This window comes from Podarcis filfolensis (assembly GCF_964270895.1).
Source record: "Podarcis filfolensis genome assembly, chromosome: Z".
Lineage (NCBI taxonomy): Eukaryota > Metazoa > Chordata > Lepidosauria > Squamata > Lacertidae > Podarcis > Podarcis filfolensis.
The window spans coordinates 49,034,248-49,060,319 of NC_139617.1; the positions used below are offsets into that span (position 1 = coordinate 49,034,248).

Below are 26,072 nucleotides of genomic sequence, written 5' to 3' on the forward strand. Positions count from 1 at the left end.
GACACAGAACATGCTCCACCTTGTTAAGTGCAGCAGATAAAAGGTTTTGAGCTGCAATCTGCTGGCCCCACGCCAGGGTGGAGAAGCTGCTTGCTTAAACTGCCCTCTAATATAGCCAAACCCTATTCCAATTGCACAACACATCTGATATATCCAATTGCAAGGCTTAGGAGCTCAGAATCCACCCAATTACCTGCTTACAAATCTCCCTCCCGGTTTCTCTCTGGGAAGGTAGCGGTGGCTTGGCCAGCAAGCGTCTTAGCTGCTGAGCTGACACACTGCTGTTTTTAGTAAGGCTTACGCTAATCTTGTGTCCCCGAAACAGTTCTGTGAGTAAGCTCTGAGCTGTAGGTGGCTGCTTTTCCTGTACTGCTGTGGACAGCATCTGCATGCAAGTTCCCTGGCTGAGGATGCATTAGCCGGACTGCCACCCTGGAAGGGGACCAGACATTGATAAGGTGTGCATGTTGTGAGATTAGATTTCTTCCTGCTGATCTGGAGAAAATCTTGCACAGGCAATTGGTGCTTCCTACTAACCACCCTGCTCAACACTCGTAACAGGAACAGGGAAGTGTTCCCATATGACAAATTGTCCCAAAGGAGCACTCTTGCCTCTCAAGGGCAGAGGCTATCATACTCCCCACACCTGCTTCTGTGCCTGGTTGATGTTCGGGGCTGCATTTCCTTTCTAGCCACACTTGTGATAGGTCAGAGCTGCAAGCGGCTAGCATTTTTGAATTGGCAGGGATTGCAGCCAATTGGATCCTAGCTATGCCTCCCTCCTAGAGGGAGTTCTAGTGCCTGCTTTCTGCAGCCAGAAACCCAGCCCCTTTCTCCATATCCCTGTTGAAGACTACTGACATTTTGTTCCTGAGCCTTGGCCTACTTTTAACACTGACCCGGGGGACAGCATGCACCCCTTCCTTCCCCTCTCAAGTGCCACACAGCTGCCAAGCGACTCCCCCACTGCCCGCCGAAGGCTCATTCTTTTTCCATTAATTTCTCTTGCAGAGGGGGACTCCAGGCGCTCTCTTCCCATTCCCATTAATTGAAGTAGCGGTGCCAGTAGCCTGTGGTTGCTTGCTGCTGCTCATTATTATCTTCGTGCTTATGATCCTCACGGCCCGGAAGAGGCGCCAGTCTGAGGGGACCTACAGCCCAAGCCAGCAGGAGGTGGCAGGAGCTCGCCTGGAGATGGACAGTGTGCTCAAGGTGCCGCCGGAGGAGCGCTTAATATAGGCCCTGCTCTAGCGAGGCAAAGGGCTGCCTTGGCAAGGCCTGGGCTTGTCCCGGGCTGTGCACCTGCTCGCCCACCTCACCAAGCTCCTTAAGCGCAGTGGAGTTGCAAGCGCGTGAGTGGCCGGGCCACAGGTGCACCTGGGAATGCCCAAGGCTCCCCAACCCACTCTCTGTGCCTCTTTCCCAGAGGCAGCAGTTAGGCATCACCCTTGCCCCCTTCCCCGTCCATCCCTCGGCTCAAGGAGGAGCCTGCCCAAAGGCCTCCCTTGCAAAATGCTGTTCTCACAGGCAGAACGGCAGGCTGCCTCTTCCTGATTATGCCGAGGGGGGGCGCTTTCCCAAGACCAGCACCAACACCAGCCAACCTTCAACAGAAACAGCACCTCCGATCCTGCCTCCCTGTCAGACATGGCTCCGAGGGGTGGAGAGACTTCTCAGAAGCCACTGAGAAAGAACATTTGCACAAACCAACTCGTTTTATAAAACAGCCCCCTTTGGGGGTGGACTCTCTTGACATTCCCACAGGTACCATTTGTTGGTGGTGCTAGTGATGGAGATGGTGAATGTTTGTGTGTGCTTATTCAGTTCTTCTTGCCAAATGGTGTGGGAGGAAGGCCGTAGGATGGCGAAGGGATTGTGGCCCCTTAAGGATTCAGTAATGGCAGAAGCCAGGTGCAGTGAAAAAGCAGCAACAGAGCCTGCATACGGACATGTGGGGGGCAGGTCCTCTCTCTCTCCCTTCCTGCCCACCCACCCACTTGAGATTGAGACTCATTAATAGCCCTCTGGCTCCCATGCTGCTGCCACCATCTCAAGTGGTAACTGTAAAGCTGCTTGGTTGGCTTCCTGGCTCAGGGATGCTCACCTGTAGATTACCAAGGGATGTACAGAACCTGCCCAGTGATTGCAGGGTTTCACCTTGTCTGAAATGCCACTGCATCTTGTTCCACCACAGCGACCGGCTTGGGCCCAAGTCAGCAGCTCCACGCTGGTAGGCACCGTGGGAGCAGCTGGGGGCGCAGTGCTTATCACCCTCTTCGGCCTCTCCATGGTTGCCATGAAGAAGAGGAGGGCCACCCAAGGAACCTACAGCCCCAGCCGGCAGGAGAAGGATGGGGCTCGAGTGGAAATGTGGAACGTCATCAAGCTGCCACCACTGGAGCGGCTGATCTGAATGCCAAGGAGGTGGCGGCTGTGTGCCCATGAACTCAAGACTGCAACGACTCACTCCCCATGGCGCTTCTCAGGTGTGGCTTCATCTGGTCCCTCCTTGCAGCATAACTAACAGGCAAGAGAGTCAGATTCCCTGTTGCTCCACTGGGCCTTCTGTGCTGGGGCGATATGTAATCGGTGAACAGTTAGCCAGCAGTGGAAGAACACAGTGGGGAGTGTTTCAGGGGCCGAAGGCCTGCTGTCTACCTGACCAGAAGCACCTGATGCCTGCACTGCCTGTCTACTTACAGGGAGAAGCTGAGCAAAATTCAGGGTTAGGAACTCAGCACAAACCTTGCATTGGTCATTAGTCAAGCAGTGGCATAGAGACAGAACAGGGTTGGATGAAGACTGGGAGCAAGCACTTCTGTGCTTGTTCAGACTAATACCACACACATCTCCAGAATCCAGTGATAAGCAGAGCCTTCCCTTTGCTAGAACACAGTGTACCCCTCCCTACTTGCTGAGGCATTACCAGAACTAGTACTCCAATGAACTGCAGCTGATTGCCAAGGATGAACCGCAATGCAGTGGCCTATAGTGCCTTGTGAACACGCTACCCAAGACAGTATTAGAACAACTGGAAGCGCATGTGGGGCCTCCCTGTTCCCCCTCCTTCCAGAGACAGCTCCCGTTTTTGTTGCACAAAGTAAGAGCCCCCAACCAAGAGCATTCTCTTTCCTTGGTGTCACAAGGCCGTTGCTTTGAAAATCCCCTTTCATCTCCCAAGGTGGGAAACTTGCAGGTTTTGTTCATTTTCAGTTTGTCCTAGTCACACTCTTGTCCTTGTATTTCCTTGCTAAGAATGAGAACAGTTTAAAAAGAAAAAGAGCAATAAAAGCAGATGTATGTACAACAACCAGCCAAAACAAAGAAAATAGCAGCTACAAACTGAGCGTGAGGCATCTTGCTTGCAGGACACGGAATCAGTTAAGGCAGGGGAGAGATCCTGGGGCTCTTCACGTCCCCCTTGACTCCAGGTGCCACCACCCCGGCTCCTGGTCATACTGCCTGGGGCTAATGCCAGCCAGAAACTCAACAAAAGCAGGAGGAGGGTCTCAGGAGCCTAGAGCTGCCACTTTTAGTCAGGCAAAATAAAGGACAGGTCGAGGAAAATACGGGACAGGTGGGGGGGGCGCAGGGAATTGGGGGTTAAAATTACCCGGTACAGAAATGACTTAAAAGCAATCCATTAGAATGACACATGGGGGTTAGTGTTTTATTCAATGAAAAAACGGGAGAGGAACCCCTCTCACTTTCTGACTCACGAGTCTCCGTCTCTGAACCTTCCGCCTCTGCCCATGCAAAACCCCTCTTTCCCCCAGTCTCCACCAGGGCTGTGCAACGCCCCTTTTCCAAGTCTGCCCCCTCCGTCCTTTCTGCACTTTTCCGCACTGGACCAGAACCCCTTTGCCTTCTGAGAAAAACCCTCTCTCAAGCTCCCCCCAGCCCCCCCCCAGCTCATGACGACTCACTCTGGGCTCTCCTCCTCTTGGACCAACCCTCTGCCACCACCAACACAAGCTCAGGCTCTCGCTCTCCTCCCACCAGACCCACCCTCTGTTTTGAGGATGAGCTTGAATATATGAAAAAGTCATTGTGTCTGAAGTCCAAACTACATACTGCTGCACTGCAGGGGGTTGGACTAGATGATCCTCAGGGTCCCTTCCAAATCTACAATTCTATGTGCTAAAGGACAGGCGACACTTTTCTCCAAAAACAACTAACTAACTGGACGATCCCATTTTTCTGGAGATGGGTGGCAACCCTACAGGAGCCCCCATTCTTTAGTTGGGGGTCATACAAGGGCAGGAGTCACTCTCTGCACCCCAACTGAACAAAATGAGGATGTGATTGGCAGGTGCTGCTGCATGGGCAGGCAGAAGCACTGGGCAAGGGGTGGCAAATCCTTATCCTGAAGGAAGAGGGAGCCGACAGTGGTCAGGCTGAGGAACATGGGAACCTGTCAGATCAAAGTTTCATCTAGCTCAGAATTGTCCACACTGATTTGAGGGAACTCCTGAATTTTTTTGTGGGTGGGGGGCAGTGGCCATTCCCAGTCCTATCTGGAAATGCCAGGGAGTGGACCTGGGGAAACTTCTGTAACAAAGCATGGGCTCTACAACTAACCTCTCCAACTCCCATCCCTGTGGAGCGCAAGGGGAAAGTACGGCCTGCAGCATTAGCTCTCAGAAAAAGTGGGGGAGCCGTGCTCCAGCTCAACGCTCCAGAGCAAGAGGAGGGAGGGATGCTGCTCAGATGAGGACAGCCATCCAGCAAAGGGAAACTGCCCAGCATTGGCTTCTAATATCTATTGGGACTGGCACAAGGCTAGCCACGCAGCGCCCCCTCCTCTGGTAGCCATGGTCAGAGCAGGGAAGCATCAGACTCCCTCCCACTGAACTCCCCACCCCCACAGGAAAGACCAGCTCATCCTTTCGCTGTGCGCTGGCTCCTCTTTCTGCACCCTGCGCCCGAGACAAGATGAGCACCTGCGTGGATATGGCCAACTGCGGCCCAAAATCATTAGCGTTTTCAGTCCAATTACCATCAACAGGAGTGAGAAATATTTTAGCAAACACTATCTGCTCCAAGCACCAAAGCCCAGCTTAATAAGGGGAGGTGTGAATTCCTGTAGACTGTTGAAGGGAGGGAGCACCCCGGCTGCTGCTGCTGCTGCTGCTGAGAAGTCCATGATTCGTACTTCTGCTGTAAATATTTTAGAAATGCTACCTGTGCAAAAGAGAACTGATTCCACAAGGGGCTGGCCTGACACGTAGCCGTCTCTGAGGAATCTGCCACACACCCTATCTCCCGACCCTTTGGAGGGGCCACTGAGCCAGACACCCCCACCCACCCCACACACAGCTGAAGGCTTGTGACCAAGGTCCCCAGAAGCGGAAAGGGAAATCCTGCTGGCGGGGAGGGGTTCCAAGTCCATCACTAGCGGGAGGATCCCAGCACTCCTATTAATTAAGAGTTTCCCCCCACCAGATTCAGATGAACATTCCCACCCCACCTCCTCTCCTCGGTGTGTTAGCTGCTGCAATCACAACACGTCCAAAAGGAGGAGGAAATTTAGCCCCCTCCGTGAGCCTTGGCTGGGCAGCACACAATGCCAGGCTTCTTCCACTGGATGCGTTCTATACAATTCCCACCATGACTGTGAGAGGGAAGCAGCTGGCCAGGCCCATCCACTGTTGCAGAGGGGAGTTGGGTCAAGCATGCACACGGAATCATAGAACTGTAGAGCTGGAAGGGACGTAAGCGGGTTTGCTGGGGTTAGCAGCGGTTCCATGTGAGTGTGTTGATGGGGCTTGGCACGGGCTGAATTCTGCTAGTCCAGCTTCCCTCCATGAGGCCCTTAGCTACCCTCCCTAGCAGTCTGTTAGGGAGCCCAACACCATTCAGCACGCATGGCACAATGAGAACCAAGCGTGCCCTGGCGAAGGTTGCCTGCAAGAGGGAGCTTAAACAGGTGGCTGTGGCAAGTAAGCCAAGCCAAGTAGAACACCACCTCTCTCCCAAAAGATTCAGCCTTCGAGGCGAGTGGAACACTTTCGCCCTTGAGCATGAGGCAGGATCCGCACGGCCTGTGCCTCAAAAGCAGCATTTTCTTGTCCACCCTGCTCAAGAATCTCTGAGGTCTCTTCAGGGGAATAAGCACGTGAGAAGGCAGCAATTCATTGATTCCTGAGGTGAGGGCTACAGCCAAGCAGATTGAGAATCATAGCACTGCCTCCAGCTCCACCCCATGGATCCCAAACCCTGAGTCAACAGGAGGTGGGGCACTTTGGGGCAAAAACAAAGATACTTGCCGTGAGGGGATCCTCCAGCAACAGTTTGCACCTTCCAAGGAAGACTTCCTTTGTAGTAGGGTGACTGTGGATTGACTGAGACACTCCCACAGAATCTGGACTAACGCCTTACCTACCTGCTTGGTGGGTCAACCAGCCTTGTATTTACCAGCACTTGGCACAACGCATACCTGAAGTTTTCCAGGAGGTGGCAACAAGGAACCATCTTGTGTCAGACACATGTCCAAAATGAATCATGCCAGAGGAACCCAGTTTCTCTTGTTATCACATCAAAACAGGTCTGTGAACCAGCCTTCAAAGAACAGCCCTCCACCATGAATGAGAAGTCGTGACTCCTTGTCTGCCCCTCTCCTATTTTTAGATTTGCACCTGAGCTCTGAGGATCACAGAGGCCCAACTTCCGCTACAGATATAAACCAGTGTTTTTAACCTCTCTGCTGTTTAATTTATGGATGTTTTTTATTCTGTTTCCCCACTGTGAACTTAACATACTTTTGATATTTAATGTTGGATATATTTTTTCACAAAGCTGCTGTGCTACAGATTATGTACGTTCCTTTTTAAACCAGACTGGTGATTGTTGTAATTAAAATTTGCATCTATTTGTTCAGCTTTCACCATTCCACAAAGAAATGCATTTGCAATCAGAAAGTTGAGGGGAGTTTGATGGGGCTTTTGAAACTCCCCCAGGGCAAACAGCGGCTCCATAGCAACTCAAGCATGATGCACATTGAAGCATGATGCACATGCTTCAATAGAAAGAGGAGGGGCGAGAGAAAAGGCAACCAGTGCCGTTCACAGTTTAGCAGGCTGCACTGTATTCTAAGCTTATTATTACTAACAGTTTCACCTTCACTAGTTAAATGTTTATGAACAGCTCAGCCAATGGCTAGAGGCCATCTGCATCCAGTTTCCATCCTATTTAAATATGCTCAGCAGACAAGATGCCAAGCAGTAAATTCAGCATTCTGATCTTGGCTAGGAGGAACAGGCACAGCTGCCAGGTGTCTTTCCGCTATATCTCCTGAGGTCCCATTGCATGTGATAATGCTTCACTTTACAGGCCAAAAATAAGGTATGATATTGCCAGGTCCACTAGGAGGCTGGCGATGACAGCACAGAGGAGGAAGTGAAGGATGTGTTTTCCTATTTCTAATGGGATTGTGGTGTCAATATTCCCATCTGAATGACCTTGGAAACATTTTTTTGTACTCCTCTGTGGTCCTATTACAGGGGTGATGAACCTCGTTTCAGCATGCCAGAAGTGGGTGCAGCAACAGTTGTGGCTCTTACCGTCATACAATGAAGTCATGCAAAAGCTAGCTTTCTTCTCCTGCATGCACACTGCAAATGCACCCCTCTGCATTCTCCATCCAAGCAACCAAGATCTACGGACACACTCTAGCCAGGCAGAAGCATTTGAGGAGGGCTGGGAGCATGGGCTGAGAAAAGTACGAAGGGCCAGTTAGAAGGGCAGGGAGGGGCCCATTCAGCACAAAGGCGGCCCTCTCTAAACTTTGCTCTTACTTCCCACTGGCAATAAGGTTTGGGCATGCTTGCACATGTTCAGTTCAAATACTTCATTTAAGTAGCATTACTGACCAATGATCTATTTGATGAAAACCCCATCCTGCTTTTTAAAAGGTCTGAGTTCAACACTTCATATAGACAGAAGAAGATGGCATTGGCACCATGCTCAGGGGCTTCCCCTTGGCCAGAAAACAGCCCCGTGACAAAGGGCATGTTCTGCTGCAAAGGCCAAACGGAGCCTTCAAAGCTCCTTGCTCAGTTGTTTCACGTTATCAGCTGCTGTCCTTCCCAGAATGTGGTTAGGCAGTTTTTGCCACCTGAATCCCTTCCTTCCATCCCAACCAATACAATTTCCTTCTTTAAAACACTGAATTCATTGAGACACTCCCATCTTTCCCCCCTTGTTTCTGTCAGTGCCTCAAAACTGGTTTTCTCCACTATCCCAATCCCTAGAAGAAAACTAATGTAGGAGGTGCATAACTCTTAAGTTATATTTCAGAAAACGGATAAAATATTACAGGTGGGATGCACAATAGGTGGAGGAGCACCTGCCACACCTATTTTGATAGGTGGTAAGCAGGAATGAGGAACTGTGGTGTGTCGTAAGAGGGACTGAACTGTACATGCTTTGCTCAACTCCCTTTGGCAACATATGCCGCTTGGAACCCCAGGCTACCTAAGGGCAGAACTGTGACAGCCCACTCATAGAAAGGGGGCAAGTTTGCACTTTGACCAGTGACTGCAGTTCATTCCTTAGGCAGAATAGTGAAGGGGTTGGTTTCTTTCACCTGCCACCCCAGTTTTCTGCCTACCCAAGATGCTGCTCACTTGAAAAGTAGGATTTGAACTGCAGTAAAGGTAGAACCACAAATACTCATACAACTGAGATCACATCCAGGAGTGGGGAGCCCTTTTCAGCCCAAGGCCCACATTCCTTACTGGGCAACATTCTGGGGGCCATGTGTCTTTTTGCCAGAGGCAAAGATGGGTGGAGCAACTGACGTCTGCTTTTCCTTTGAAGAATACGCTAGTTTCTGCACAAACCCACGTGTCCCGCTCTTACCTTCCATCCAGGCAACCAGGAGGCATGATCAGAGTTCAGGGACACATCCCAGGCAGGCAAAAACACTTGGAGATGTCATGAAGCAGGGGCGATATGGCCTGGGGACAGTCCTGAGAGCTTGGAGCAGGCATAGGCAAACTCGGTCCTCCAGATGTTTTGGGACTACAACTGTGATCAGGGTCAGGGATGATGGGAATTGTAGTCTCAAAACACCTGGAGGGCCAAGTTTGCCTATGCCTGGCTTGGAGGCTAGGAAGATCACCATATAGGGTTGAGAGGATTCACATGTGGTGAGCAGCTGGCAGCCCTAATCCCTGCAAGCTACTGATACTCTTGGCTGATCAGGCCTTGCATGAAGCCATGAACCAGATGCTGCCTTAAAAATACCACATGCTACTTTGTTGAGCCAGATCAAAAGGCCAGCATCCTAACAGTGGTCACTCAGCAATAGCTCTGGGCACCTGCAAGCTGGAACTGGAGGATAGCACTGTCCCCTGACTTCCCCCAGTACACACCCCAAGCCTGTATGAAGCAGACCAGCACTCTCTTGCTTAGTGCGCTTTAAATATTTTACTATTCAGAACTAGGCAATATCAAAACATCTTTCCCCACCCACCCACACCAGCAAAGAAGAAATAATACAAACCAGACAGAATGCCTAGTAAAAGCAACAGTACTTGACAGAAGTGTGATGACATGAACAGAGTGCCAAGAGGTATCCCCTGACAGTCAGCATCTGAAGGAATCAAAATACGTTCTTGCACTGTACAGGCTCAAGCATGGAGAAAGAAACCTCAATAACACTTCAGCAGCAGGAAGGAAACTGCAAGGAGGTCACAGAAACAAAGGTGGCGACAGCAGCAGCAGCATACACTGGAGAGGAAAGGGGCAGAGACTGGCTCCCCCTGTGTGTGCAGGTGACTTCTGGTGTATACAGATTCGGTGGCAAATTAATCACGGTCCCAAAGGTGTGTTTTTTTATGGGGTGGTGGTAAATCTAATTCAGCCAAGTTTTTTAAAACTCAAAAACTTAAGTGGCCAAATGAAACAGACTGCTCTATTAACTGCTGACATTTCCAGGGCTGCAAAAGGCCCAAGGCAAACGCAGCAGTGGGCTTTGTAGTTGGTTTGCAATGTTCTGGTGGTGATCAAACTGGCGTTGGCTGTGTGTTCTTTGCTCGAAAAGGAAGCTGGACGCAGCAACGTGGCTCCCTAGCAAGGGATGGCAAGGGAGGAGGAATCAGGCTGTCTTCTTCATGCTCCTAAGCAGCCTTGCACTTCCTGGCACCCTCCAGGTGGCTTTTGGGCAGCATCACACAACTGTGCTGGTTGGGGTTGAAACGATTTGCAGTCCAAAACACCTGGGAAGAACCAGGTTGGAAAAAGCCGCTTTTACTGAAGAGCAGTTTACACTCAGATTTAAAACGTGCTGTGAAAAGCCCACACTTGTCCCCCTGTGCTCTACAGTTTTAACTTTGGGGTGCTTTGCTGCTGCTCACCACAAACAAGAACTCTTTACACCTTGGTCGTCTCCCTTTTTGGTAATAAGATAAGGTACGATTACATCTACTCGAAGTACTGCCACCTAGTAACATATATATATATCTATAGATCTATATAATATTATATAATATTATATAATATTCACACACAGTTATATAAGATTTTGGGGAACCATGATAGGGGCATCGTGTGTCTTGCTCTAAACAGGTCCACTGCTGGTGATTCCAATTCTCTGATGAGCCTGAAAAGGTGCTTGCCCTCCTAGCAACCCAGCAGTGTGGTGCTCTCCAACATCGACAGAGAAACTGGGAGGGGAGCAGGGACCCCTTTGCGAATGGGTTCCCCGATGTGCGCAGAGGTTGTGGGGTGGGGGTGGGGTGGAACAGTGCAGGGAGTTCAAAGAGCCACATGTCCACTAAATCAAAAGTGCACTGGAATGAGGAAGAAGCTATTAACAAAGAGTCCCGGTTCAAAAGTCCAGTGGCAAATTCATCCCGTCTTTATACCTGCATTTACACCTGGAAGCAAAACATGATTCGCGGCCTGTGAAAACACAGGAAAGACTCCTAAATTCAATACTGATCACATTGGTGAGGAAGTGGACCCTAGTGGGTGCAGGAAGAGAGAGGGCTGTGGCTGCAAGGAAATACCTCTTAACAACTGAACACTCTCCAGTTCAGAAGATACTTTGACGAAATTTGGAAGCTTGGGAATATGACTTATCTACCCCACCCCAGTGTTTTCTTCAGCTACTCTGAAGGCTTAAAGGATGACGGTGATCCATGGGAAGGGAGCCAGTGAAGGTTTCAGGGGGATCCTAACAGTGTTTAGCCAGGACATCCTACCAACAGGAGTTGGAGCGCAGGCAGTAGCTCCTGGCTGACTAACCCTTTTGCTCCAATGGAGTTTGGTGCTTTTATACTGGCTCAACACACAACTTAACGGGAATGAAGCCCCCCTCCCACCGGAAGATTCACTCAAATGTTTCCCACTGCCTTCTCATCTGTTCCACTTTACCTGGGGTGACGGAAACGTCTTGCTTTGTCTTATTTAGCAAGTCTTCAAAGGGGTCTTTAGTAGCCTGAGGTTTGCTAGGGAGTAACACTGACTCTACAGCTTTGGCCTTGTGGGGAACGAGCGGGAGGTCACTGGGCCTTGCAGCCAGCCTCGTCTTGGTCTCTAGTTTCGAGGCAGAATGGGTCAGGGGCAATGTTCGAATTTTGGAAGAGCCACAAAGCTTTGCTGGCTGCAGGGTATTGCTTTGGGAAGGGAGCTGGCTTTGCATTGGGGCTGCTGGAGACTGGGCAAAAAGGTTAGGCATGGACAGCGTCAGAGGGTTTGGAGGAGGCCTCTGGGGCTGATAGAAGGTGGAGTGTGATGTGATAATGCTGGAGCTGTAAGCATGGCCTAGGGAAGGAGCAAAAGGGCTGCCAGGGGGCCTGACCAGGGACAACGGCACAGGTGCTGGCGTGGCCTGCACAAACGGGTTGAGAGATGCCTGCCCAAATGGTGCTGCAGAGGGAGGGTATCCCAGTGGCTGACCAAGTGTTGCCGGCACGGGTGGCATGAGGTCACCTGCTGTTGTAGGGAAACCAGTTGTGAGATTGGGAGATGATGACCCTAGCAGGCTTCTGGCGCTGGGCTGGAAGCTCATCTCTTGACAACTCCCTGCTTTCAATGGATCTAGGAAGGCAAGGAGAGAGTCATTGTTGCTGCTCGTGTCCTCCACACAGACCTTGACCGGCTGAAGCATCTGTGTTCCATGGCCACTGCTGGGCAAGAGCTGGTGCTGGTGAGTGGCAAAACCAGCAGGCTGCCTGAATTCAGGGTCCAGAGAGATGTTTCTGGGTGCAAAAGTCTCCAGCATGAGCTCTGAAGCCAGGTCACTGGGTCCTGCAAGGCAGGTTGTGGTTTCAAGCAGTGCCTGTTGCTTGGCAAGTCTGGGTGCAGGTGGCAGCGGAACGATGCCCAGCTCTGGTGTCTTCCTGCCCTGCGGCCGTGGGATTGTGATGTTGCCTTGACTGCCAGCCGAGGTCCCAATGTCCTTCTCAGGGAGATCCAGGATGGAGTCTCTGCTCCGCGGCCTCCATGGGGCGGAAGACATGTTCTCAAGAGGAGCCAAGGGCCTCTCCGGGGAGCTTTGGGAATACTTTGTGGGAATGGCCATGTCATCCTGGCCCAGGCCCCACAGCTGCTTGTAGGGGTGAGAAAACTTCATCCCTGGAGAAATCCAGCTCTTTTCGGAAAAGCCAGGATCCATCCGCTGCCAGGAAGCACACAGCAGGTCACAGAATCATAGAATCGGAAGAGCTCTCCACCACTTCCCCCCTTTCCCACAGAACCTCCTGCTGCGATGCTCCCTCTACCTGGATCTCTCTCATCCTTCCCCTCCTCCAATTCACTGAGGCAAAGCCTTCCTGGAAGCATCACTTTCCCCTCCCATGTGAGCCACCCCACCTTTCCTCCCCCGCTCCTCTTCCTCCAGGCCACCTGACTTATGTGGTAAGGCCCTCTTCCCCAGGCCTCAGGGCCTGATCCAATCCCTACGTCCATGCCCCTTCCCCCCTTTCTCCACAGCCCCACACATTGTGCTTTTCTGTTCCCCCAGAAGAAGCAAGCAACATACCTGGTAGTCAAAGGTCCCCTGCTGGTCACCTTCATCCTTGGGAATCCTCAAGTCTTCTAAGCTCTTGGCTTGGCTGAGCAGCTGGGATGGAGGCTCTATCTCCAGCCCCGAGAATATGCCTCCCAGAAGGCTGATTTCCACAGGGCTGTCTGGTGTGGGTGGGGCAGCATTTCCACCATCTTGAGGCTTCTCAGGGTTGACACTCTCTTCGCTCTCTGCGCTCTTGGACTCCTTCAGGGCACGGTAAGGCTGAGGCCTGGAGGGCAGGGAAATTTCATCAGCTTAATGTACTACGGCTAAAGAATTCACCAACCGACTTCATAGTAAGAAAAAGCCAGCAGGAATTCAAGTCACTTTGGTAGGCCCACACGTCTAAAACATCTCCCGGGTCGGAGATGAGGCTCTTGCTTTCAAATACAAGGAGACCTGAAAACAAGGCTAGCCTGGACCCTCTCACAAGTTCCAAAACTGTGTTTGGGAAAAAAGAGAGAGCAAAGATTAAGATATATGCCAGTCAGCAATGGTTGAACGCTGATGCCACATTAACTTCAGTGTAACAGAATCATAGAATCATAGAGTTGGAAGAGACCACAAGGGCCATCGAGTCCAACCCCCTGCCAAGCAGGAAACACCATCAGAGCACTCCTGACATATGGTTGTCAAGCCTCTGCTTAAAGACCTCCAAAGAAGGAGACTCCACCACACTCCTTGGCAGCAAATTCCACTGTCAAACAGCTCTTACTGTCAGGAAGTTCTTCCTAATGTTTAGGTGGAATCTTCTTTCTTGTAGTTTGGATCCATTGCTCCATGTCCGCTTCTCTGGAGCAGCAGAAAACAACCTTTCTCCCTCCTCTATGTGACATCCTTTTATATATTTGAACATGGCTATCATATCACCCCTTAACCTCCTCTTCTCCAGGCTAAACATGCCCAGCTCCCTTAGCCGTTCCTCATAAGGCATCGTTTCCAGGCCTTTGACCATTTTGGTTGCCCTCCTCTGGACACGTTCCAGTTTGTCAGTGTCCTTCTTGAACTGTGGTGCCCAGAACTGGACACAGTACTCCAGGTGAGGTCTGACCAGAGCAGAATACAGTGGCACTATTACTTCCCTTGATCTAGATGCTATACTCCTATTGATGCAGCCCAGAATTGCATTGGCTTTTTTAGCTGCCGCGTCACACTGTTGGCTCATGTCAAGTTTGTGGTCAACCAAGACTCCTAGATCCTTTTCACATGTACTGCTCTCAAGCCAGGTGTCACCCATCTTGTATTTGTGCCTCTCATTTTTTTTGCCCAAGTGCAACACTTTACATTTCTCCCTGTTAAAATTCATCTTGTTTGTTTTGGCCCAGTTCTCTAATCTGTCAAGGTTGTAGGCTTTTAAAATGGGAGCAGATTTTGATGTTTTACGTGCCTCATAAGAGCAATAAGGTAGTAAGTGTAGCTGACGAACTCCTTTACAGACTAAGACATGCACTTATCACAATCAAACCAGTGGAGACTGGAAAAGGTCAAGGAGCCAGGGCAGTTTGGTGGGGGAAGGGGAGGGCTGGCATTCATGTGGTTGGCACTTTGAATGCATTGAGGGAGGAAGTGAATATGTACTGGCGCCCGATGGGGGAAACTCAGGGAACATCAGACCCCATTATCCCGAGGGGGCCTTTGGAACCAGATACAAAGCCTGTGAGATGAGGAATGCAGTCCCAGCACACTTACACATGAAACTGACTGCGCATCACACATCCCTCCCAGGCAGGGTCCCTGCTCTGCTGTTCCAGAGACACAGCTCAGCTCCCTTCGCTCTGGCTGACTCAGTGCAAGGTGTTCCTGGTGCCTTTGCTGAGGTAAGCATCAATGATTAAACCAGTGTCACCTTATCAAGAGATACCATGGTCCATTATGGGCGAGAGAGAATCTATTGTGGGCTCATTGAGCACCAAGCAGCATTGGTCCTGTGTACCTTGGCAAATGGGCCTTGAACACCCTGCGATTTGCATGTCGGCTCCACATGCGAGGGAGAGGCAGCGCAATGCGCATCCAATTAACACCATAAACTGACATGCATTTTTATGGTGATTGGCATTTGACTGGCAGCCAGTCTCACCGTGCCCTTTAAACAAGGCTTCAGATTGAGGAAAACATTGGAGAGGCACCAGGAAACAGCAGCAAAGCAAGGGAGCCCTCGTCTCTCTCTGGCGCCTTGATAAACTGCACCCTGCAAACTCATTAGCAAAGGGTGGCTCGTTCCATCCCCCATTAGAGAAGGAAACGCAGTTTGCTCAGATACGGTGGATGCCTCATTACCGCCGGGCGCAACACAGAGTTGCCTGTGGGGGGACCGGAAGCTTTAGCCAGCAGAATTTTCTGCAACAGGCATTCTCTCTCTCTCTCTCCCTCTCTCTCTCTCTCACACACACACACTTGTATGGAGATGAAAAGTGTCACCACAAGGTACCCAAGTGCAGAACGTCAACCTATGTTGGGAGAAGATGGAGTGTGCCCCTGTTGGTTCTCCTTGACTTCTTGGCTGCTTTCTGCACCATTGACCATGGTATTGTCCTGGAGAGACTCCCAGAGTTGGCCGCAGGGGGCACTGCTTTGCACTGGTTCCATTTTGACGTGGATGCTCAACTCCAGAAGGTGGTGCTTTGGGGAAGCTGCTTGACCCCATGGAGCTTCAATCTGGGATTCCAGAGAGTTTGATCTCATCCCTCTAGCTGAGTGGGCTCATTCTGAGTTTTGGAGAGTGCTGTCATCAGTGTGCTGATGACACACAACTCTGTTTCTTTACAGCTCAAGCACATGTGTCAGTGGATGTGCTGAATTGGTGCCTGGACTCGGTAATGGACTGGATGAAGCACATCCAGGTAAGACTGCAGCACTGCTGGCCAATGCAATGCATCCTCTTCTGGAGGGGGCGGCCCTCCCATTGAAGGAGCAGGTGTGCAGCTTTGGCAGGGATGGGGGGCAGGTGTTACTCTTGGATCCAACCTTATCATTAGAGGTACAAATCATGGCCCTGAGTACCTTCTGCCAGCTTAGGTTGGCATACCAGCTGGACATGGAAAGCCTGGTGGCTTTAGTTGCCTGTGCTCTGGTCACATCTAGACTATAGCACTGCCATGTGTTACACATGGAGGTGCCTTTGAAGATGGTTTGGAAATGACAGTGAGTACAGAAGGAAGACGCCAGATGGTTCTGCAGAACAAGAAGGAAGGTGTGAAAATATAGCACCAGTACTGGCTAGACTGCACTAGCTGCCCATTATTTTTTGAGTCCAAATCAAGGGGCTGGTTTTTACCCTGAAAGCCTTATGGAGCCGGGGGCTAATATAGCTAAAGGACCACTTTCTCCCATAGGAACTTGCCTGGACCACCTAAAGTCCTTTCCTGCATGCTATTCCCAAGGGAGGTCCACAGGGTGGCAATGCAAGAACAGACCTTCTCTGTAGCCACTCCCCATTCATGGAAAGCTTCCCTTGACAGTGTTTTGGTGCCAAGCAAAAATGCTTTCATTTTCCTAACTCTTTTGGGCAGCACAAATATAGTATATTGTTGAAGTTGTGGGTTGTTGTTGTTGTTTTTTGTAATTTCGCTATTTGATGTTTCCTTCCTTGTAAATTGCTTTGAGACTCTTTAATTGGGAAGTGGTATACACATTTAATAACCCTAAACCAAGAAAACATGGTGATCAGGGAGCAGTGGCTACCTGGAAGCCCGGAAGGTGCATTAAGAAGCACGACTCAGCACAGAAACATGCAGAAACATTCGGTGCTGGGAGAAGAGCAAAGCCTGGAAGTCCATGACAAGAGGTGTGCAGGAGACATGCTCATATGCACACACACACACATGCATGACACGTGCCACAGAAACACCCAAGCAAGGGAAAGACTAATACATCAGTGGGGTGCCCCAAGCATGGAAGGGGAGCAGCTCTGGCTAGTGCAGCAAAGAGTCAAGGTATAGACCATTCAAAGGGAGCAGAGAAGAGGAAGCTGTCAGAGAAGGCAGAGCCGGGGTCATCTTCCTGCGGAAACTCATCGCCGGAAGAGTCCTCTGAGAGAAAGACCGTATAGTGGCGTGTAGGCTTTACCAGGCTGAAGGAAATGAGGGAGAAAGAGAGAAAAAGAAGGAAGGAAGGAAGGAAGGAAGGAAGGAAGGAAGGAAAGAAAGAAAGAAAGAAAGAAAGAAAGAAAGAAAGAAAGAAAGAAAGAAAGAAAGAAAGAAAGAAAGAAAAAGAGTTACTGAATTGAACCTGCAGAAGGAAAGAAAAACTTAACACACACACAAATGTCAAATGTTTCTACGTTTCTGAACTGGGTAGCTGCATTCAGGAAGGACATAGCTTATAGGGAGGAAAGTTTGAGTAAAGATTGTCTTTTTATAACCTCCTGGGGAGCTGACTTCAGGTAAGAGGTGGAGGGCAAAGAAACTCAAGGAGCCCTACTATATTCTGGCTACTATCCCACGCTCAACCTCAGCCCCCACCATAGAATGCTGTACCCCAAGTCAAAATCAACCTTACAAAAACACAAAGACACGCTTCTAGCAGCATAAATGGTCCTGTCAGAAACTTAAGTCATCTCTGCCACATTCCCCTGGGAGGAACTCAGTCAGGTGATCACCTCTCCTTCAAGCAATGCCATTCAGAACAGGTGCCTGCTTGAGAGGATGGGTTAGCCAAAGAGGGCTGAGAAAAGCATGCGCATGTCCCAGTCCAAAAAATAAGCTGGTATTCTCTTCTCAAGTACTCTCTATACAGAAAGCTGAATGTGGAGAAAGGCAGAACCTGTTTCCACCATTGTGGTGGCACCATTTACACCTACTACAACAATGGAAGTGGCTGCAGGATTGTGTACAACACAGCTCAGAGTGGCATTTCTCTACACCAGGCAAGTCCCACTTCAAGGAGGCTGAGATCTACCATCCAGTATCAAAAACTGGCAGTGATCTACCACACTCTCCCATTGTCATTCTGAGCTTATGATAAAAAATAATAACAAATGATAGTCCATAAAACCTGAAAAGTTCATCATAAGTCAATATATTTTTAAAAACACACGCTTTGTATACTTGTAATAACATAAGAAAATAATTGAGGACAGGGTCCTACATACCGTATTTTTCATCCCATAGGACACACCTAGTTTTTTGGGGGGAAATAAAGGAATTCCCCCCCCTTTATTCCCCCCCCCAACCAGGTCGGGGAACAGCGGTATGGCGGCGCTCCGCCTCCCCACTGTCCCCCGAACTTGTGGGGCTGGCGCTGGGGAGAAGCGTGCTTCTCCCCAGCGCCAGCCTCCAAACCAGGTCGAGGAACAGCAGGATGGCGGCGCTGTGCCTCCCCGCTGTCCCCCGAGCTTGTGGGGCTGGCCGATGTCTGCCCGGCGTGAGGGGCGCTCTGCTTCAGGGCGCCCCACCCGCCGGGCGGCAGGCTGCTATCCGCAGCGTGGGGAGCCCTGCGGGAGGTCCCGCAGGGCTCCCCACGCTGCGGATAGCAGCCTGGCGCGAGGGATGCTCTGCTTCAGGGCGCCCTGCGCGCCAGGCAGCAGGCTGCTATCCGCAGCCTGGGGAGCCCTGCGGGAACTCCCGCGGGCTCCCCCAGGCTTGCTGATAGCTTCCTGAAGCCTGGAGAGCGAGAGGGGTCGGTGTGCACCGACCCCTCTCGCTCTCCAAGCTTCAGTGAAAGCCTGTATTCGCCCCATAGGACACACACAGATTTCCCCTTCATTTTTGGAGGGGGAAAAGTGCGTCCTATAGGGCGAAAAAAACGGTAATCAGAACATGATGCACGGACATAATCAGAACATTATGCACAGACTGTTGTTCACAAAAATTCATGTCATAATAAATGTGTTAAGTCTTTAAAGTACCCCAGGACTCTTGCTGTTTTTCAAATGAGTCAGGGGCACATCTCAACCACAGCGGTTTCCCCCATAGTTCAAAACCGAAACTGGGTAAACTCAACTGCAGAGTTGACATCCTTCAAGCACCACCTTAAGAAGTGGATGAAACCTGCAGAAGCCCTTTCTCCTGGATCCACCCTTCCTTTTGAGTAAACCTAAACCAGCCCTTTCTCTCTCTGAGGAGCCAACGCGCAGGGCTGAGAGAGAGAGAGAGAAGGGGAGATCGGCGAGAACCAATCCCACGATCTACCAGTCGATTGCGATTGATGCGCTGGACAATGCTGCTCTACATGATCCCGAGAGGAAAAACAGAAAAGAAGCAGGTGGTTTTACAGGTGCAAACTGGTCCCACAAATAGCGTCCACGTCAGTCTGCTGGAGATGGTAGCTCAAAGTTTTCTCCTCAAAAACAAGTTGAGTTGTCTTTTCAGCTGTGACGCATCACTAAAATATTTATTATTATAAAAAATACATCTGCCTTGTCAGTGGATGCTCTGTGCTCTGCCTACACACAGACAAGTTTTACAACCCACATGTCTGGATGTTTCCAGAGAAAACATAACGGTTGGGGTGTTCTCATACACAAGGATTTGTAAAGCACATGCCATTTCTGAGGTCCAGGGCCGGATTCCGCAGTCACACAAAACAATCTCACTTCAGTGGATCTCAACAGGGCAGGCAGCAGCTAAGAATAAGCTCCACAAGGTGTTTTATTGGAAAGGGGGCTGGATGTGCCAAACATGCACTGCTGCTCATGTCAAAGGAGCCTGTGCAGGAGAAGTTACCAGAGGAAATGGAATCTGTTAAGCATGAAGGTTTTTGCAGCAATTCCTAAATCAGCCAATGCAACATTTTGCACTAAAAGGCCATGAACAACCAACATTTTTTAATTCCGTTTTTTATTAATCCACCTACAGTGGTACCTCAGTTTAAGAACAGTCCAGTTTAAGAACGATTCGGTTTACGAACTCTGCAAAACAGGAAATAGTGTCCCAGTTTGTGAACTCTACCTTGTTCTAAGAACGGGATCCAAACGGTGGAAGGGCACCGGCGACGCGAGGCCTCATTAGGGAAAGTGCGCCTCGGTTTAAGAACGGTTTTGGTTTAAGAACGGACTTCCGGAACGGATTAAGTTCATAAACCGAGGTATCACTGTACTTTAGATTCATATGCACTGCAGTTGTACGTGCCCCACCCTGCAGTGGAAAATTTAGGGAAATCTGTTGAAAAAAAGTATTGTGAAATTTGCAGCCCAGGGACTGGGGACAGACAATATTTGCCTTGCAAAGATTATGCATTTTGCAATCCCTTCCAAGTGAAGTGCATAAGGCCTGTAAGGCGTTGTCTCTTGGCTTATTCAGACGATGGAACACTGAGGCCACGTAGCTCAGTTCTGCCCACACTGACTGGAAATGGCTCTCTGGCATTTCAGAAAGGAGTCTCTCCCAGCCAGACCTGGAGAACCTGAACCTGAGACCTTCTGCATGCAAAGCAGCTGCACTGCCTGCAAATCACTACTTGGGTGCCGCTTTTGCAGAGTACAAGACTAAGGCAAGACCGCAACACAATGAGGTCTAACACAACAACACCAGAAAGGTCCACTGATGAGCGAACTTCTTTTTCTGACTGTAAGCTGACATAAGAGCCCTGAGGCTGGATCAGGCCAAGGGCCCATCTGGTCCAGTATCCTGTTCTCACCGTGGCCGCCAAGACACCTTAGTGGGAGACCAGCAAGCAGGATTTGAGCGCAAGAGCAATCCTCTCCCCTCCCGTGGTTTTCAGCTGCTGGCATTCAGAAGCATCGCTGCCTCTGTCCATGGAGCAGCCTTTGGTAGCCTTCTCCATAAAATCTGTCTAATCTTTAAAAGTCATCCAAATTGGGGGCTGTCACTGCCTCCTGCAGTTTTGACTATGTGCCGCATAAAGAAATACTTTTTTCTCTGCCCTGAATCTTCCAACTTTCAGCTTCATCAGAAGTCCCTGAGTTCTAGCGTTAGTTGTTTTAAATTATTTATGAATGTTGTTTTTAGCTCTTGGGTGAATTCTCCCTTAGGACTGGACTAGAACATCATTCAAGAAGGATATCTTCTTTCTAGTCATCAGGTAACCAGGGGCTGAAACTGCAAGACCTGGAGAAGCACTGAATTTCTGAATGGAGAGGTGCTGGACCACACTCACCACCCTGGAAAACCTCCCCACCTTTCCTTTCTCTAAATTCAGCACGTATAGCTAAGCATGCCTGGGCTTAATTCCTCCCTCTACTAGTTCTGAAGGCAGTATGAAGAAACAGTGAAATCACAAGGTTGGGCTTTTCAGGATATATTTTGGCTCAGCCATACTCAAAGAGCCATGGAGGGACAAAATATACACCCCCCCTTCCCGGTGAAAACAGCGCCCACTCATGATGAAGCTTACATGACGCTTGAAGGCTGGGGAGGAGTCAGATGGAGGGACAATATATTTCGCATGACCCCAAAAATGATCAAAGACATGAACAGATCGCCAGAAAGCCATCCCACCAAAATAGTTTGACTATCCCAGAAACAGCCACCACTGCTGAAAGGATGCCTCTTATGACAAAGTGGATGCCATCAGCAACCTGCTTTAAATTTCAGCACCAGGACGGGATTTTGGTTGAAGAGGGGAAGGGACGAGTGCTTGAAAATGTCCAAGTGTAAATTTTTCATTAGCTTGCGGCAGCTGAATCCGGCGTGAGCCTCTTCCCTCATTAACCCAATTCGGCTTCTCTCTCCTGCCGACTGCCACCTACCACTCGCTCGCATTTCACACACAAAGAGCTGTCTCTGGGAAGGCGGTCGCAGCAAGCCGGCTCTGAGGCGGGCGAGCGGCAGTGGGAACTTTGCAGGGGTGGGGGGAGGTAAGGGACCTGTCCGTCACAGCACCAGCCCTCAGCTCTCTACATGACTGCTGGGGCTCCTGCCTCCCTAATCTTTTCACCAAGTTCCCATGCAGATGGCTTGCTGATCTCCTTCTAATGTTTAGTTTAACATGTCTCCGGTTAGCGCCAGCATATGACAGTGCTGACAGCCGTGGCTGTTCCTTTTTAAATATCATGTCAGGATCACGGCGCAATAAAGCCGAAGACGCGCTCAACGGCGCTGCCTACCATTAGGAGAGTTGCTGCTTCGGTTTTAATGAGGACAATCTGCATTTCGGGGGCTTTCCCTCCCCCCCACCAATGTGTCAGGATGCCTGGACAAATCAGCAGCACATCACGTTGGCCAAAAACCAAGTGCTGACAAATGTAGATATTTCAAATTTAATTGACACCTAAACGTACTTAAGACAGATAAAGGAAAGGAAACAAAAGAAGGGGGGGGAATTGAGGGGGGAAGTGGCTGAGCCATGGGGATGGCCATCACATGGCAGGAACCCTGTCGCCAGGATGAGATGGGGAAGGAGACAGGCTTCATTCGGAGCTTTTAGGCTTGGGACAAAAGGCAGGTCCTGGAAGGCCTTGGTCGGTTCTGTTTCAAAAGCCTCTTGTTTCAAAGAACACCCTAGTCTGACACAAGCCAGGGCAAAGGTCTGTTTGGACACAGCAGTCTCTTGATTCCTAAGGGCACGGGTGCTGGTGCAGGAGCACAGTGGGGTGGCATGTGTTGTGCTCCCCAACCTCACTGTGGGTGCTGCCCAGCAGGCAACAGGTGCACTTCGCTCATGCCCCCCTGGGATGGCTGCTCCTCATGGAGTTCACTTGTTGGTTGCCGCATAGGCACTCTCAGTTCAGCAAGCTACCGCTTGGGGTGGCCGGCACTCCTTGGCGGGCTTGGCAGCGTCCTAGCAGTGCGGAAGCCACAGCTGCACCAGGTCTTGGAGGAAGGGCGGTAGAAAGCAGGCTGAGGCGCCAAGCGCAGCCCTTCCCTTAGCTGCACAGCACAAGGGGGGGTGCCAGCGGGTCCCAGGAAAGCTGTTGGCTCTCTTCTCTGCACTCGCGCTGCAGGACATGTACTCCCCCAAGGGGACATGCTGGGAGGGAGGCCCCAGGGGAGGACCAGCGCAGGCTGGGAAAGTCCGGGCTACAGCCAGCAGCAGTTCTGCTCAGGGACAGGCGTCCCTTCACTGGCCACCAGGAGAAGGAGGCACCGCTGGAGCCCAACAGGCAGACAGTTCAGGCCAAAGTGAGAGAACAGGTGCAGAGAAGAAGAGGTGGCTCCTAAGCAGATGGCTCAAGCAAGTGAACAAAACCACATGCTAGGGGGGAAAGCACTCTGCCCTTCAGAAATCAGTAGCTAATCCCTCCGGGGGGTGGAGAACACTGATCCTCAAATAGGCAAGGGGGAGGTTCAAGTCATGCAAAACTCATCCCGAGGAAACATGACAGAGAACCCTTTCCCCTAAGATAATCTCACGCCACTTGTGCAAAAGAAGAGCTTATTGTGGTCCCAGCATAACATTCTTTCCTATTCCCAACACGGCTAATTGTACTGAAAAGTCCTTTGGGACTGAGAAATATTATTAATTCAATGTATTATTTGCTTGCTATGCAAAAGAGTCTCTTACAAAATTGTAAGCACATAATGCATAACATAAAACTGGGAAGGGGGCAGAAACAAATGGGAGCAGCAGCCGGATGGGCAGCCTTGGGGGGGGGGCAGGGAAAAACTGGTGGAGATGAAGAGGTGTCCCATGGCAAAGCCGTCTCCGGGAAGCAACCCAGCCCCTTTCTGCTCGGGGATCCTTCAGCACCCCTTCAGAAAAGAAATGTGTGTGTACTGGATGCTGGATGTTGTTTATGTAACCTTGTTTTTTGTTAGTATGTTTGCTGTTGCATTGTTTTGCTATGTTATTATAAAACAGTTTTGGTATTGTTTGTTTTCTTTGTTGTAAGATGCTTTGAACATGGATGAATGAATGGTTGTCTTGGCCTTTGGCTGAAAAGCAGCAGTAGAAGTTACCAAGTGTGGCCCTGGATCTGGAATTTGGGGCACATATTTGATACGAGCTGATAATGTGAAGGTCTGTGGGAGCTCAAGCAGCCATGGGCCCACACGGAGCCCCTGCCAGTTATGCTACTAATAACCTGTGGTGTGGGCACTGCTGAGCTCCTGCTGCTTTCTGGGTGGCTGGGCACCTCAGCCGTTGCCCTCTGGCAAAAGCACACAACAGTCAAAGCACAGTGAAGCACCACGGTTTGGAGGAACCTTTTCTGCCACCTTCTGCCAGTGTCCACCAAAGAATCAGCAAGAAGAGGAAGGTCTTCCTGGGCACTGAAGACTCTTCTAGTGTTTAAAGAGAAACTAAACTAGCTGGAGTGACCAGCAGCGCTGACCTGACCTCTGTGGTGCTTTGCCGGTTCTGAACCGTTGGGCTCAAGAGCTGCCTGGGGAGAAGGGCTGTGAAGGGACTTCAGGAGCTCAATGAAGGAATCTGCCCTTTGTCACCAGGAGGAATGCAAGTGCATCCCTCATGACTCAGTAGAGGAGAAGGGGGAAAACAGCTTTCATCAGCGCTAGTCCTTCCCACCTCCCCTTTGAAGAAAAAGTTGGGGAAAGAGAGGAGAAAGGGAGAGGAGAAGGGAAGAGAAATAGGGATTCACGAGCTGCAACTTACAAACACATCTAAAACCTGGCCATGATCTGCCCCCAATTAGGGAATAGGCTCTAATGTTGATGCTCCTGGGACTTGCAGCTTTTGAATGCTTTTAAGAATTACTTTATGTATACTAATTTTGTTGGGTGTGTGTGTGTGTGTGTGTGTGTGTGTGTGTGTGTGTGTTGTTTTTGCTTTAATGAACTGCCCTGAGTGGTTTTTAAGAGGTAAGACTAGATATTACAAAAAATGATAATAAGGAAAATAGACCTTAAGGGAGATGATCCCACCCTGGTCCCCCCTGGGGGAGAGCAGCGTTTTCTCCTGATGGCCCTCCTGAGGAGGCCTCCGTCACCAGGAAGGGGGCCATGGGGAGGGCACTTTGTTTGCCACACGACTCCCTCAGGGCTGCCTTGTTTGTTTTAACACCAAGTGGCTGGTGGCAGCCTTCTGCTTTCACAGGCGGAGGTGGTGGAGAAGCAGCAGTAGTGAGGAGAGCCCCAGGAAGCCCACGTAGCACTTGAGGCAAGGAACTTGCAAGCACACTTACATGTCGCTTCCACTAGATTTACAAGCAGCAAAGGGGTAGACAGGGTGATTTACAAGAGTGAGGTTTTGGGAACTGCTTGGGCCTTGGTGCTGAAACATTTACATCTTCAGTTTGGGCAAAGCCCATTAACATTGCCACAAACTCCCCGTGATAATTTATCCACCCCTTTCTCAGGACTCTCTTGAGAATCAGACACTAAATACATTTACAGGTGAAACTCGAAAAATTAGAATATCGTGGAAAAGTTCCTTTCTTTCACTAATTCAACTTCAAAGGTGAAACTCATATATGAGATCGACTCGTGACATGCAAAGCGAGATATGTCAAGCCTTGATTTGTTCTACAGGTGAAACTCAAAAAATTAGAATATCGTGGAAAAGTTCATTTATTTCCATAATCCAACTTGAAAGGTGAAACTAATATATGAGATCGACTCGTGACATGCAAAGCGAGATATGTCAATCCTTGATTTGTTATCATTGCGATGATCATGGCGTACAGCTGATGAAAACCCCAAATTAACAATCTCAGAAAATATTCAAGGAAATCAGCAAAACAAGAATTGCAAATCGAGCAAGATTGGACCTCTGAGAAGTAGAAGCACATCTCGCTTTGCATGTCATGAGTCGATCTCATATGTTAGTTTCACCTTTTAAGTTGAATTACTGAAAGAAAGGAACTTTTCCACGATATTCTAATTTTTCGAGTTTCACCTGTAATAGCAACAGGCAATCGGATAACATTAAATATCTGAGTGTCATAGGATTTACCCTCCTATGTTCAATTGGGATAAACAGACTCTTCTCTGGAGCCCATTTTCTGACAAGTGATGGTGGAAGGGAAGGTCAAACTCAACAGTCTTCCTTGTGCCTATATTTATCTAAAAGTCTTAATTCTCTCTGATGCTTTCGCATAACCCAAAAGGGAAAAAGAAGTAATCAGATACAAAGAGCGCATAAGAAAAAGAATACAGCGCATTCAAAATTTGTTATATTTAAATGGTTCATCTCTAGCAAATTCTGCCTTTCCTTGGTAGAAAGCAGACCAATTTCCTTAACTGTTTCTAAAACACAA

General features: G+C 49.8%; 2 protein-coding genes across 12 annotated transcripts in view; one reads left to right on the plus strand and one right to left on the minus strand.

Annotated features, from left to right (window-relative positions):
* Nucleotides 1–6,884, plus strand: part of CRB2 (crumbs cell polarity complex component 2) — a 67,136-nt gene extending 60,252 nt beyond the window's left edge. Inside the window, exon 13 of one of the 2 annotated variants that reach the window (XM_083597150.1) lies at nt 1,012–6,884. In XM_083597150.1, the coding sequence (XP_083453276.1) occupies nt 1,012–1,239 (228 nt within the window). In that variant the 3' untranslated portion in view covers nt 1,240–6,884. The remainder of the gene's footprint in view (nt 1–1,011) is intronic. The other variant, XM_083597151.1, reaches the window with a different exon arrangement.
* A 3,354-nt stretch (nt 6,885–10,238) lies between these two features.
* Nucleotides 10,239–26,072, minus strand: part of DENND1A (DENN domain containing 1A) — a 263,639-nt gene continuing 247,805 nt past the window's right edge. For 6 of the 10 annotated variants that reach the window (XM_083597229.1, XM_083597226.1, XM_083597234.1 and 3 more), the window contains 3 exons: nt 16,959–17,087; nt 12,992–13,247; nt 10,239–12,628 (listed from right to left, as the gene is read on the minus strand). In XM_083597229.1, coding sequence (XP_083453355.1) covers nt 11,339–12,628; nt 12,992–13,247; nt 16,959–17,087 — 1,675 coding nt within the window. In that variant the 3' untranslated portion in view covers nt 10,239–11,338. The remainder of the gene's footprint in view (nt 12,629–12,991; nt 13,248–16,958; nt 17,088–26,072) is intronic. The other 4 variants (XM_083597233.1, XM_083597231.1, XM_083597232.1 and 1 more) reach the window with 1 other exon arrangement.